The sequence below is a fragment of the Oncorhynchus nerka genome, linkage group LG28 (genome assembly GCF_034236695.1).
Source record: "Oncorhynchus nerka isolate Pitt River linkage group LG28, Oner_Uvic_2.0, whole genome shotgun sequence".
Lineage (NCBI taxonomy): Eukaryota > Metazoa > Chordata > Actinopteri > Salmoniformes > Salmonidae > Oncorhynchus > Oncorhynchus nerka.
In genome coordinates this window covers 66,230,500-66,244,811 of record NC_088423.1, presented here as the reverse complement: position 1 = coordinate 66,244,811, position 14,312 = coordinate 66,230,500, and the positions used below count along the sequence as shown (strand labels likewise).

Genomic DNA, 14,312 nt, shown 5'->3' with positions numbered 1-14,312 from the left:
CAGTATGCACACAGTCAACCCTCCTCTGTATTAGAAATTATGTTTGCCCATTCCCTGTGTCTCATTCATTGACATTGTGGTAGGCATGCGCCCCCATGCCATTGTTTGCTGGTAGATACATCTATTTGATGTTTCTCTTCTATCGCACTGAAATATTTGATTGGCTAGTGTGTTATAGTGGGTCTGTGAGTGGGGAGGGGGTCTGTCTGTGTGTGTGCGCGCGCGCGCGTTCCCCCGCACGCATAACCCCTCCCTCACAAACACCACCTCCAAGTGACAAGAGAGTTGTCCGGCCCCTTTCAATTCCCATAGATCGAATTACCGGCTCTGCTCACTCCGCAGCGCAGCCCCACTGCCTCTGCTCCAATCACGGGCAGCCTCGCGCTCCCCTGGTAGGTCTACTCACCAACCTACTGTCTCACATTTTGATAGATCACTCCGGAGCTATAAACGCGCATCAACACAACTCGATTTTTCCTTGCTACCCGAAGATGAGAGTGTCCATCGCGGTGCCCTCTGCATGCTTTACCTCCTAACTCGGGCTCTAGACCCGCAGCTGGGACGGGAGAGAGAGCAACCTCTCTTTTCTCTCATCATCACTAACTTGGTGTTCCAAGGACACGGGGAGCGAGCCGACAGTCGACGACAATAATTGTACGGTATTTGTGTATCCTTTCTCATTTAAGCAAACTTCCTCATCCTGTCTTTCACGCTGGGCACAGAAGCAGAGAGGAGAAGAAGAAGGCTCCGCATCGCTATTTCTACCGTGGAAATACATTTGGTGGGGTTTTGTGCCCTGTCCGTATTTGGTGAACCCTGGATTTAGTGAACATGGAGACGGTGGAGAAGGAGTGCGGGGCGTTAGGTGGACTATTCCAGGCGATTGTCAATGATATGAAGGTAGGTCGGGCATCATTATCGCTCGCAACATGTATCTATTATTTTCAAAAGGGGATGATCTGCCAGCATTTGTGATCTGCTTGTTTTCACCCTCGAGGACATGGAACCGTTATTCTGTCACAGTGCGGCGATAGGCTACCTACCCAGCCAGCACCTACTTGATAGTAACTTCCCCCAGCAAGGTTTGCGCATTTGTCGCGTCATTGCTTTGGAAATGTTGCTTTGACATCTACTATAATTGAATCCAATTGCTCGATCACCATTGCATGTGCTTTGTGTGTGTCAGAGCGTTGGTTTACTCTGCATAGATCAGGTTAAACCTAGTCATCGTGTAGGCTATGAATCCATGTATGTGTGTTAGGGTAAGCATGTGTGTGTGTTAGGGTAAGCATGTGTGTGTGTGTTAGGGTAAGCGTGTGTGTGTTAGGGTAAGCATGTGTGTGTGTGTTAGGGTAAGCATGTGTGTGTGTGTGTTAGGGTAAGCATGTGTGTGTGTTAGGGTAAGCATGTGTGTGTGTGTGTGTTAGGGTAAGCATGTGTGTGTGTGTGTGTGTTAGGGTAAGCATGTGTGTGTGTGTGTGTGTGTGTGTGTGTGTGTGTGTTAGGGTAAGCATGTGTGTGTGTGTGTGTGTGTTAGGGTAAGCATGTGTGTGTGTGTTAGGGTAAGCGTGTGTGTGTGTGTGAGTGTTTGTGTGTGTTAGGGTAAGTGTGTGTGTGTTAGGGTAAGTGTGTGTGTGTGTGTGTGTGTTAGGGTAAGCATGTGTGTGTGTGTGTGTGTGTGTGTGTGTGTGTGTGTGTGTGTGTGTGTGTTTTAGGGTAAGCATGTGCATTCGAAACACTATATGGATTATAACCATATGGATAATTTATGACTGAAAAAATGTGGATGTATTCAGCTTTTATTAACACAAAATAAATGTATGTTAAACTGTCAGATTTAACCATGCGATTTTCACATGCCCCATGATCCCCCCCCCTCCGTGCTGTAGATGAAAAACAGCTGTTATAGGCTGTGTGAGAAAGATAGCCGATGTTCTGCCTCTTGTAGAAAGCAGCACCATTGATTTTCTGCCAAGCTGATTTTTAAAGAGACCGTGTGAGCCAAGCATGAGAACCTCGACAGTCATCATGCGTCCAGCAGTGCACACCACTGTGTCTGTCTGAATGGCTCATGGTGTAGGCATAGCCTGCTGTATGGTCTGGCCTTCTTCTCTGGGTAGTCTACTGGCTTCACTGCGAGCCAGACTCCTAGCTACACCCACTGTGACTAACCAACAGATTATTTGGCGTACTTAGTATGTGGACAGTATTACTCTTTGAACAGGAAATCGTAGCGCTGACTTGGGACCAGTAACATGACTACCGTTGTTGCCATCTCATCATCTGAGCCTTTCTTTCCACTGTGTGAGAAATCATGGGTTTGAAGCTACGTCCAGGGATTTCTACGTCATCCGAGTCCCAGTCTCATGTGAATAAGATTGAAGTAAAGCTGGTGTTCTGCATGGTTATTATTCCTGCACGGACCATCTATCTGTGTGAACATCACAGGGTTTTGAAGGAGCTGGGGACACGTCAAACGGCAACCTCGGATTAACAACATCCTAAACTAAGAATCCGTGACACCCCCGCCCCCCACTCTCATGGTTGCATCTCTCTCGCTCTTTCTCTCCCCCACATCCCCCATTTCTCTCTCTCTCTCTCTCTCTCTCTCTCTCTCGCTCTCTCTCTCTCTCTCTCTCTCTCTCTCTCTCTCCTGGACACACTCATCTCATGAATTATTTAAGACACATTTCCCATGGTCTTCATCTGATCTCTTACTCCATGATGGAGGATAATAAAATATGGGTCAAACAGTAACTTCAGCAGCATCCATCCTCCTTTGGTCACTTGGAGTCTCAGGTTGGCCATTGCAGTAGTCTTAAAATGTTTTTTATTTTTTTATTTAACCAGACAAGTCAGTTAACACACTGTTAACCGGTAAGAATTTGTTAACTGCCTTGTTCAGGGGCAGAATGAAATATTTTGACCTTGTCAGCTCGGGGATTTGATCCAGCAACCTTTCGGTTACTGGCCCAATGCTCTAACCACTAGGCTACCTGCCGCTCCAATAGTCTTCAGTGGGTGTCCCCACAGCAGAGTGAGATGCCACATGGTAAGATCTAAGCCATTGGCTGACTGCTGTGTTCTCATGTAACCCCAGACAACCTCATGACAACCTCATGTTGTCACTAATGACCCACCTCTCAAAGGACTGCTATTGTTGGTGGCAGAAGAGAGGAAAACACACACACACACGAATGGAGACCCTAAGATGCCCTGTTGTTGGACAGAGATTGACATGCGAGGAGGGCCTCAGCTATTTGTGTCTTTATGGCTGGCTATGCTTAAGATGTTATTTGCACTAGACATACCAGTGTTTAGTGATGCTGTCACAGTAGTTAACAGTAAATTCAGTGCTGTCACAATGATTATCCTCTCCAGCTGATATGTGCCCCCATAACGGATGAAGACAAAACATCTCTTCACTGAGCAATGAAATGCAAATATGTTGAACGATGCACTATAGACTTAACTCATTGAGGAATGCAATTCCTTGTCATGTGTGATGGGTCATGTTTACGTACCCATGCAATTGATCCATGTCCGAGTAAAGTGTTTCAACTGGAAGATGTTTCCCCCTCCCTCTCTCCCTCACGGTCCCTTTGTTGCAGGGGGATTGACACCCCCATAGGGCATGCACAGTCACTTCTCATATGTGTCTCCTCTCCTAGAATCACTGGCTGTCTACCAGGCTTTCTCTTTGTTCACACTGCAGTAGACATGCCCAGTAAGTACAATAGCTGGCAACACAACTGCACTAAAGAGACAGTCGAAAATATGTAGTAAGCCCACCTCTGAATTGTATGGTACAGTGCAATACAGCACAGTGCCATGATGAGCGAGGCTGGAGGCCTCTCTGAAATTAGCATACAGTACAAGAGTCAGATGTTTCACTGAAAGGAATGTACATTACAACCACAATGACATGAAAGAGACCCCCGTCTCACCCTCTGTTCTCACCGTATGGTATAATGTGTAAGAGAGAATGTATGGGGGGGGGGGGGCGGTGTAATCCCCCTTTAAGGAGACACCGACGGGTATATATGTGTGTGACTTACATACACAAGCTGGGGGGTGGGCTGTCTGGCAGTGTAGGCGACATCCCTCCGGGCTATGTGAGGTGATTTGATTTGAAAGCCCAGGAGGTCACATTCTTGGTCAGCTTGTCTCTCTATAGGCTGGCCCGGTGTATGCTGACCACACGCTCAGTGCAGTGCCAGTAGAGACAGACAGAGTCAGGGGGTACCTGGGACTAGAGTGAAGTCAGGAGGCAGTAGAAGTCCATAACGTGGCCTGTTTGCCAGCTGGACTCATTGTAGATTATGCCTGTGGGACGGTTGAGCTAACGTAGGCTAATGTGATTAGCATGAGGTTGTAAGTAACAAAGAAAAAAATCTCAGGACATAGACATATCTGGTATGGGCAGAAAGCTTACATTCTTGTTAATCTAATTGCACTGTCCAATTTACAGTAACTATTACAGTGAAAGAATACCATGCTATTGTTTTGAGGAGATTGCACAGTTATGAACATGTATTAATAAACCAATCAGGCATATTTGGGTAGTCTTGATACAACATTTTGAACAGATATGCAATGGTTCATTGGATCAGTCTAAAACTTTGCACATACGGGTAAACTGCTGCCATCTAGTGGCCAAAATATACATTTACATTTACATTTAAGTCATTTAGCAGACGCTCTTATCCAGAGCGACTTACAAATTGGTGCATTCACCTTATGACATCCAGTGGAACAGCCACTTTACAATAGTGCATCTAAATCTTTTAAGGGGGGGGGGTGAGAAGGATTACTTTATCCTATCCTAGGTATTCCTTAAAGAGGTGGGGTTTCAGGTGTCTCCGGAAGGTGGTGATTGACTCCGCTGTCCTGGCGTCGTGAGGGAGTTTGTTCCACCATTGGGGGGCCAGAGCAGCGAACAGTTTTGACTGGGCTGAGCGGGAACTGTACTTCCTCAGTGGTAGGGAGGCGAGCAGGCCAGAGGTGGATGAACACAGTGCCCTTGTTTGGGTGTAGGGCCTGATCAGAGCCTGGAGGTACTGAGGTGCCGTTCCCCTCACAGCTCCGTAGGCAAGCACCATGGTCTTGTAGCGGATGCGAGCTTCAACTGGAAGCCAGTGGAGAGAGAGGAGGAGCGGGGTGACGTGAGAGAACTTGGGAAGGTTGAACACCAGACGGGCTGCGGCGTTCTGGATGAGTTGTAGGGGTTTAATGGCACAGGCAGGGAGCCCAGCCAACAGCGAGTTGCAGTAATCCAGACGGGAGATGACAAGTGCCTGGATTAGGACCTGCGCCGCTTCCTGTGTGAGGCAGGGTCGTACTCTGCGGATGTTGTAGAGCATGAACCTACAGGAACGGGCCGCCGCCTTGATGTTATTTGAGAACGACAGGGTGTTGTCCAGGATCACGCCAAGGTTCTTAGCGCTCTGGGAGGAGGACACAATGGAGTTGTCAACCGTGATGGCAAGATCATGGAACGGGCAGTCCTTCCCCGGGAGGAAGAGCAGCTCCGTCTTGCCGAGGTTCAGCTTGAGGTGGTGATCCGTCATCCACACTGATATGTCTGCCAGACATGCAGAGATGCGATTCGCCACCTGGTCATCAGAAGGGGGAAAGGAGAAGATTAATTGTGTGTCGTCTGCATAGCAATGATAGGAGAGACCATGTGAGGTTATGACAGAGCCAAGTGACTTGGTGTATAGCGAGAATAGGAGAGGGCCTAGAACAGAGCCCTGGGGGACACCAGTGGTGAGAGCACGTGGTGAGGAGACAGATTCTCGCCACGCCACCTGGTAGGAGCGACCTGTCAGGTAGGACGCAATCCAAGCGTGGGCCGCGCCGGAGATGCCCAACTCGGAGAGGGTGGAGAGGAGGATCTGATGGTTCACAGTATCGAAGGCAGCCGATAGGTCTAGAAGGATGAGAGCAGAGGAGAGAGAGTTAGCTTTAGCAGTGCGGAGCGCCTCCGTGATACAGAGAAGAGCAGTCTCAGTTGAATGACTAGTCTTGAAACCTGACTGATTTGGATCAAGAAGGTCATTCTGAGAGAGATAGCGGGAGAGCTGGACAAGGACGGCACATTCAAGAGTTTTGGAGAGAAAAGAAAGAAGGGATACTGGTCTGTAGTTGTTGACATCGGAGGGATCGAGTGTAGGTTTTTTCAGAAGGGGTGCAACTCTCGCTCTCTTGAAGACGGAAGGGACGTAGCCAGCGGTCAGGGATGAGTTGATGAGCGAGGTGAGGTAGGGAGAAGGTCTCCGGAAATGGTCTGGAGAAGAGAGGAGGGGATAGGGTCAAGCGGGCAGGTTGTTGGGCGGCCGGCCGTCACAAGACGCGAGATTTCATCTGGAGAGAGAGGGGAGAAAGAGGTCAGAGCACAGGGTAGGGCAGTGTGAGCAGAACCAGCGGTGTCGTTTGACTTAGCAAACGAGGATCGGATGTCGTCGACCTTCTTTTCAAAATGGTTGACGAAGTCATCTGCAGAGAGGGAGGAGGGAGGGGGAGGAGGATTCAGGAGGGAGGAGAAGGTGGCAAAGAGCTTCCTAGGGTTAGAGGCAGATGCTTGGAATTTAGAGTGGTAGAAAGTGGCTTTAGCAGCAGAGACAGAAGAGGAAAATGTAGAGAGGAGGGAGTGAAAGGATGCCAGGTCCGCAGGGAGGCGAGTTTTCCTCCATTTCCGCTCGGCTGCCCGGAGCCCTGTTCTGTGAGCTCGCAATGAGGCGTCGAGCCACGGAGCGGGAGGGGAGGACCGAGCCGGCCTGGAGGATAGGGGACATAGAGAGTCAAAGGATGCAGAAAGGGAGGAGAGGAGGGTTGAGGAGGCAGAATCAGGAGATAGGTTGGAGAAGGTTTGAGCAGAGGGAAGAGATGATAGGATGGAAGAGGAGAGAGTAGCGGGGGAGAGAGCGAAGGTTGGGACGGCGCGATACCATCCAGTAGGGGCAGTGTGGGAAGTGTTGGATGAGAGCGAGAGGGAAAAGGATACAAGGTAGTGGTCGGAGACTTGGAGGAGTTGCAATGAGGTTAGTGGAAGAACAGCATCTAGTAAAGATGAGGTCGAGCGTATTGCCTGCCTTGTGAGTAGGGGGAAGGTGAGAGGGTGAGGTCAAAAGAGGAGAGGAGTGGAAAGAAGGAGGCAGAGAGGAATGAGTCAAAGGTAGACGTGGGGAGGTTGAAGTCGCCCAGAACTGTGAGAGGTGAGCCGTCCTCAGGAAAGGAGCTTATCAAGGCATCAAGCTCATTGATGAACTCTCCGAGGGAACCTGGAGGGCGATAAATAATAAGGATGTTAAGCTTGAAAGGGCTGGTAACTGTGACAGCATGGAATTCAAAGGAGGCGATAGACAGATGGGTAAGGGGAGAAAGAGAGAATGACCACTTGGGAGAGATGAGGATCCCGGTGCCACCACCCCGCTGACCAGAAGCTCTCGGGGTGTGCGAGAACACGTGGGCGGACGAAGAGAGAGCAGTAGGAGTAGCAGTGTTATCTGTGGTGATCCATGTTTCCGTCAGTGCCAAGAAGTCGAGGGACTGGAGGGAGGCATAGGCTGAGATGAACTCTGCCTTGTTGGCCGCAGATCGGCAGTTCCAGAGGCTACTGGAGACCTGGAACTCCACGTGGGTCGTGCGCGCTGGGACCAACAGATTAGGGTGGCCGCGGCCACGCGGTGTGGAGCGTTTGTATGGTCTGTGCAGAGAGGAGAGAACAGGGATAGACAGACACATAGTTGACAGGCTACAGAAGAGGCTACGCTAATGCAAAGGAGATTGGAATGACAAGTGGACTACACGTCCCGAATGTTCAGAAAGTTGCTTACGTAGCAAGAATCTTATTGACTAAAATGATTAAAATGATACAGTACTGCTGAAGTAGGCTAGCTGGCAGTGGCTGTGTTGTTGACTTTGTAGGCTAGCTGGCAGTGGCTGCGTTGTTGACACTACGCTAATCAAGTCGTTCCGTTGAGTGTGATAGTTTCTACAGTGCTGCTATTCGGGGGCTAGCTGGCTAGCTAGCAGTGTTGATTACGTTACGTTGCGTTAAAAGAACGACAATAGCTGGCTAGCTAACCTAGAAAATCGCTCTAGACTACACAATTATCTTTGATACAAAGACGGCTATGTAGCTAGCTATGTAGCTAGCTACGATCAAACAAATCAAACCGTTGTACTGTAATGAAATGAAATGAAAATGTGATACTACCTGTGGAGCGAAGCGGAATGCGACCGGGTTGTTGAGTGCGGAAGTTCTCCACTGCTTTCTCTGAAGTGATGAATCACGTTTCACCATCTGGCAGTCCGACGATAACAACAACATTATTTGGATTAAACAATTATTGAACAATGATGGTCAACTATACGATTATCAAGAATTTATGAGAACACACAATGTTACATTCACTCCTGCGCATGTGCTGGAATAATGCATTATGGCCTTTCTCTTGCATTTCAAAGATGATGGTACAAAAAATTAAATAAACGCATGTTTTGTTGTATTGTCTTTTACCAGATCTAATGTATTAATTTCACATTTCTACAAACGTCAGTGTTTATTTTCAAATGGTATCAAGAATATGCTTTGGGTATGTCATTTTAGGTAAAAAAAAAAAAAAAAAAATGGTTGGATCCTTAAACAAACAGATGAATGTGGGATGAACCACAAAGCTTGTGCTTTCCAAAAGACATGCATAGTCTTGACAGTTTCTTCCTTTGACTTACAGGCACAATATGTGTGTGTGTGTGTGTGTTGTCTGGCTAACCTGGGGAGATCCCACAGCATTGCTCAGAGGGCTTGTTAACAGCTGCACATGTGACCCATTTCCGGACACTGCCTTTGGGCCGAGAGGCAGAGGACCAGAGAGGACATCCATCCTCGTCCATCCTTGTGACTGTGTGTCCGTGCTCCCCCAAAACATTCGTCCCTTTCGTAGGGGCCATTGATGCCACGACAACGTGCAGGGCCCTGGCTCTCTAAATGAGCACCTGTTCTCTTGTCTCTCGTTTGGCTCGTTAGAGACGAATCGACTGGTTTCAGATTGAGAAATCATATTGGGACAGTGCCAGGTGTTCTCAGTGCAGGCTTTGTCGGGCCTGTCAAACTCATCTCATCACAGTCATTTCTTGACTGTAAAGCCACTCAGCGCGTTGATAATCATGAACGGGGGAACGAAATAGTGTCAAATCAATATTTTTTTGAGCGTAAAAAAAAGATCAAGCTACTGGAGGAACAAAGTCCACTGTCCTCTGTCCTCTCATGCAGAAGTATTTACTATGGTTTTCCATTCACTAGACACCTAGATTTTACTATGGGGCTTACTGACAATGTTTGGTTTGGGTCCAGGCAAAAAGGAGGATGATGCTTACCCATGTCCTCAAGGACACCCCAACCTCAGACACATCTGCATTCCTCACTGTCTCAGCATGATGGACAGCCATCGGCGAGCATCCCCACCAATGAGAGTGCTACAAAATGCTACCTGCTTTTCAATCACAGACCTGCCATGTATTTTAATGCCACTATATACAGTACCTCAGAGTGGTGGCAGTCAGTCACACAGAGAACCTCCAGTGAGGAGTCCCATCTCAATTAGGCTGAGTGGTGCGACCACAGCCACGACACAAATACAACTGTGGAGACCTGGGACAACTAGACCGGGGATGGAGAGCGAGATGGATGACTAGAACAAATAAGGGAGATGATGGTAAGAAAGATTGAGAGAGCATATGAGACAGATTGAGAGAGAATGAAAAGGCACAAAGTGAGAGAGACCGGCTGATATATTGAGAGAGACGGACATGGAGGAAGAAGCTGTGCCTCTCGTATTAAGTGATTTCCATGATTCATTTCTGCAAGGCTTCAGGCTGCTGTGGTAAAATGGTGAAGAGGGAGATGAATTCCCCCCCCCCTCCATCATTCATTCACACCAGTGAGTGAGATGTACTGCGTGGCTGGGGATATGAGATTGAACCAAACCTGCTATTTTTATCAAGAGCTTGGAAGGGGCTTGACACGACCTAGACACATTGAACAGCCCAGGCCCCAGCCAGTCAGACCCCTATAGGCATCAACCTCCACCGGCCATCCCTCCATCCCTCTGGGTACCTTAACTCCCCCTCTATGAACTAGAAATGAGTGGGAGCATTGGGTCTTACACTTCCCCAGACATCACAAACAGATAAGGTCAAGTTCAGGAAAATGTAGCAAATGTTTTCACATATTTTAAAATGCTCAAGACATCAACAGAGTCTATGATTAACCTTGTCCCATGGCAGAAAGGTTGGGCAGAAAGGCTGGGCAGGATAGTTTTGTTTTTATTACGATGTTTAGATTAGTAAGATCCTCTTCCTCATAAATTATGCAACGCAGTCTTTCAACTTGCTGCCTGTATCCTAATGTCATTTGAGAGCAATGATTTGCCAACATGATGTAAAAGTAACCTAAGGTGTATATTTGTGTATCTATCCTCGGATAATGTGAATCTGGAGAGAACCCAGCAGTCTGCTTAGTTGGTGTGGAGCAGCAACGGTGGAAACAGATTTGGTAGTATTCATGTACAGTTCAGGGGATGGCGAAGGCTGGATCCAGAGGTTATTTGTGACCGACCAGCTCGATTCGGTCTTGTGCAGCAAAATTTGAAGTTGTTTTTTACATTGGATAAAAGTAGACTCCGAGCTAGAAAATGGTATATTGTACACTATAGTTGAGGATCAATGGGAAAGGAATTCTACTTTGAAAGCTAAACTTGTAACCTCACTTTTGAGAAAATGGTCTTTGAATAGTTTGGTACACCTACTGGAGAGCCCTTCTTTGTCTACACTCATTCAGCATCGTTCACAACCTGCTAAGCTATAGCCCTGCCCTTAAACTCAAGAGTTTTGTCAGATTGTCCGTTTTGTAAATTCAGAGCGTTTTGCTCTCGGAGCATTCCGAGCGCACACTGGACGCTCTGGCCGAGGAGTAGTGTTGATCTGAGCGTTCTGTCCTAACAACAGCAGTCAAGCACCCAAGCTAACTGGCTAACGTTTGCTAGCTTGCTAGCTACTTCCAGACACAAATGAGAGAACAGCTTACTAACCATTTTTACTCTCCCTAGCAGAGCTGGTTATCCAGAGCGTTGGTGACTGCAACTGTGCTGCTAGCAACAATTTAATTACGCTTTTTTGGCAACATTTACTGACATCGGCCATATTCAACGGGTGTTGAGCGTTTGTAAATTTGTCAGTTATTCTGCGAATTTACCAGCTACGTCTATTAAGAGTTGTCGTAGTGACATCATAAACATTCTATTGAAATGGTTACTTGCATAGTGGAGTCTTTTTTTGTTAAGATATGTGGCTAGCTACGGTCAAACGGCTCTCCTGTGAAGTAGTGACGCGCGACATACGCCTATTTTCCTGAAACAAGTCACATATTTTGGCAATTCCACAGTAACGGAATTTTGCTTTAACTCAGAATTTTCACTTTAAATTGTATGCCAAACAAAAACCACAGATTTTTCAAAGTTTAACAGACCATACCACTCTATGTACAAGGACTACTTTGAACAATTTACACAGAACATTTCACAAAAACATATTTACTGGAAGAAATGTGCAGAAGCAAAGGTCACCTTTAGTTTATGCAACCACGTTTTCCAAAAACTATATCGATATATAATTCCACACTGAGGTTTCAAAAATATTGTGAAAATTATGATAATGCCCTTTTAATGTAAGAGCTGTTTGAAAAGAGTGCCTGTAATGTTCTGTTTTGGTGGGATGGAGTTTTAGCCTACCTGGTGACATCACCAGGTGGCACATTTGTTAATTGACCAATAAGAAATATTGTTCTAAACCTCTGCCAATAACAGCTAGTTTTCAGTTTTGCCCTCCCCACTCCCAGACAGTCCTAGCTACATTCTTGTTTGAGAAATTGGTCTTTGTTAAGATTTTTTTTAATTTTTTTTAACAGTTTTTGTTGTAAACAATCACAGTAAGGTACTTAATTGTTATCCAGAAGTTATTTGATATTGAGATAATAAAAAAAAAGTTTGCATTGACCTTTTACATTTTCAAAGATTAAGATTCAAAGATGGCTGCAGAAAAATGAGGTGTCAGCTATGACATGAAATGACAGTTATTGAACTACAGTCAGCTATGACCTAACCCCTTGAGTTACTGAACTACAGTCAGCTATGACCTAACCCCTTGAGTTACTGAACTACAGTCAGCTATGACCTAACCCCTTGAGTTATTGAACTACAGTCAGCTATGACATGAAATGACAGTTATTGAACTACAGTCAGCTATGACCTAACCCCTTGAGTTACTGAACTACAGTCAGCTATGACCTAACCCCTTGAGTTACTGAACTACAGTCAGCTATGACCTAACCCCTTGAGTTACTGAACTACAGTCAGCTATGACCTAACCCCTTGAGTTATTGAACTACAGTCAGCTATGACCTAACCCCTTGAGTTACTGAACTACAGTCAGCTATGACCTAACCCCTTGAGTTACTGAACTACAGTAGGTGAAGTGGAATTACATCCAGCAACATAATTACTGTAGCGCAAATACATCATGGGTCCCTGATGTGTACTAAACACAAATGCATAATTATGGATATGAAAAGCATTTGCTTCATGGTGATGTATCCTGAATAGGTATGGAAAGGTAGAAATATGCAATATCCTTCTTTTGCATATTTGGATATTATTCTACACACTAGCTATTATTGTAATGAACTCTGCCCCCAAACAAGACCACATTTGGTTGGTCCGGACCAGACCAAATCTGAAACTATCATAGACGTCCAAAATTGTGAAACATAGACATCACAGTAGAGCACAGCACAGTAGAGTTCTGTACAGTAAAGTAGATATGTTCAGTACAATAGAGTACATTATACTGTACTCTACCTTAGTGTGCTCTACTATACTGAACTGTACTGTACTGTTTTCCACTGTACTGTACTCTCCAAACTTGTGAAACACAGACATTTATGACTGGTTCAGATTTGGTCCGTTTGGTCAGGGCGGACTGACTAAAGTTCAACTAGGTTTCAATGTCCATGGACGCCCGGTGTCAGTCAGTGTCCAGTGGGTGAGGATCTAACATGAGTCCCATAAGAACAGCTCACAGGTGATTCTGTACAGTATCTATCCTCCGGTAATGTTAAAGTTACTGAGAACTTGCTCCAATCCAGTGTTTTCTGTTCATATCAGTAGGGGAGACGTTATATTTAGTCCTGAAACTAGACATAACACTCAGGCTACTGAGGGGAGGATGACTCATAATAATGTCTGGAAAGGAGCTAATGGAATCAAACACATGGAACCCAAGTGTTTGATTTGTTTGATTCCGTTCCACTGATTCTGCTCCAGCTGGTACCACGAGCCCGTCCTCCCCAGTTAAGGTGCCACCAAGTTTGACTGAACATTTCCGTTCAATCAAACGTATGTCATGCGCATTGCCTGCGTAGCAGCACTCCAGCTGAACACTGATACACTAAAGCCCTTGGAGGAGTCTACTTTCCTGGATCTAAGTAGCAGGAGCTCCCCTGATCTGGAGATTATGCAACACGATGTAGTAGACTTTGTGGGTACTCACTTTTGTACGTGTAGCTCTGCTTCCGATTACTTACTTAATTAAGCTTAGGCGTATGCATCTATTAACCCTTTGCCCTTGCCTGTCTGTGCCCTGTCCTTGTTCTGACAGCCTGTGAAGGGGCTTCTTAATAAGCTAGGGGCCCACCATTGGTTCCTTGTCTCATACAGTTGCTGTAGAGGGGAATGTATACAGTATTCGTTGCAGCACATCCAAAATGGGAGCTATACTTTTAGCGTAAAGAACTGTGAAATTATCCTCTATTGTGTGGATGTTTTATTTCTCGTTAAAAGTCTGAATTGGCCCAATTTTTAAAGAGCTGAAATTGGGCTAATCCACTCTTGAATCTGTGGTTCATGTCATCCTCCAGAGAACAAAGGAACAAAGTGATGAAGCTGTGAGCTTTTCATTCAATCAAGTAAACATGTTTGGTTCGCTAAACACCAGAACAGAATTCTAGTCCACTGAGCACAGATATTGGCCAATGGACTGTCAACTCACTGGAGTGTTCCACAGAGTCTAGCTAGCCCATCATGTAACCGATAACCTTTAACCTTTTCGAGGGGTTAGCGAGAGCTGGTGGAAGAGAAAGATGATGCGCTGCTAGGGGTAGTCAGGCATGACTACCCCTAGACATGCAGGGGCGGTCATGTGGAGTTTTCTGTGTGCTGTCACTACTGTGAGGATGTCTTTACGTGCAGAAGAGG

General features: G+C 46.3%; 1 protein-coding gene across 4 annotated transcripts in view; it reads left to right on the top strand.

The window, feature by feature from the left end:
• The first annotated feature begins 364 nt into the window (after positions 1-364).
• LOC115113552 (protein MTSS 2-like) overlaps positions 365-14,312 on the top strand; it is a 74,717-nt gene continuing 60,769 nt past the window's right edge. For 2 of the 4 annotated variants that reach the window (XM_065013015.1, XM_065013014.1), the window contains exon 1: positions 365-900. In XM_065013015.1, the coding sequence (XP_064869087.1) occupies positions 832-900 (69 nt within the window). In that variant the 5' untranslated portion in view covers positions 365-831. The remainder of the gene's footprint in view (positions 901-14,312) is intronic. The other 2 variants (XM_065013017.1, XM_065013016.1) reach the window with 2 other exon arrangements.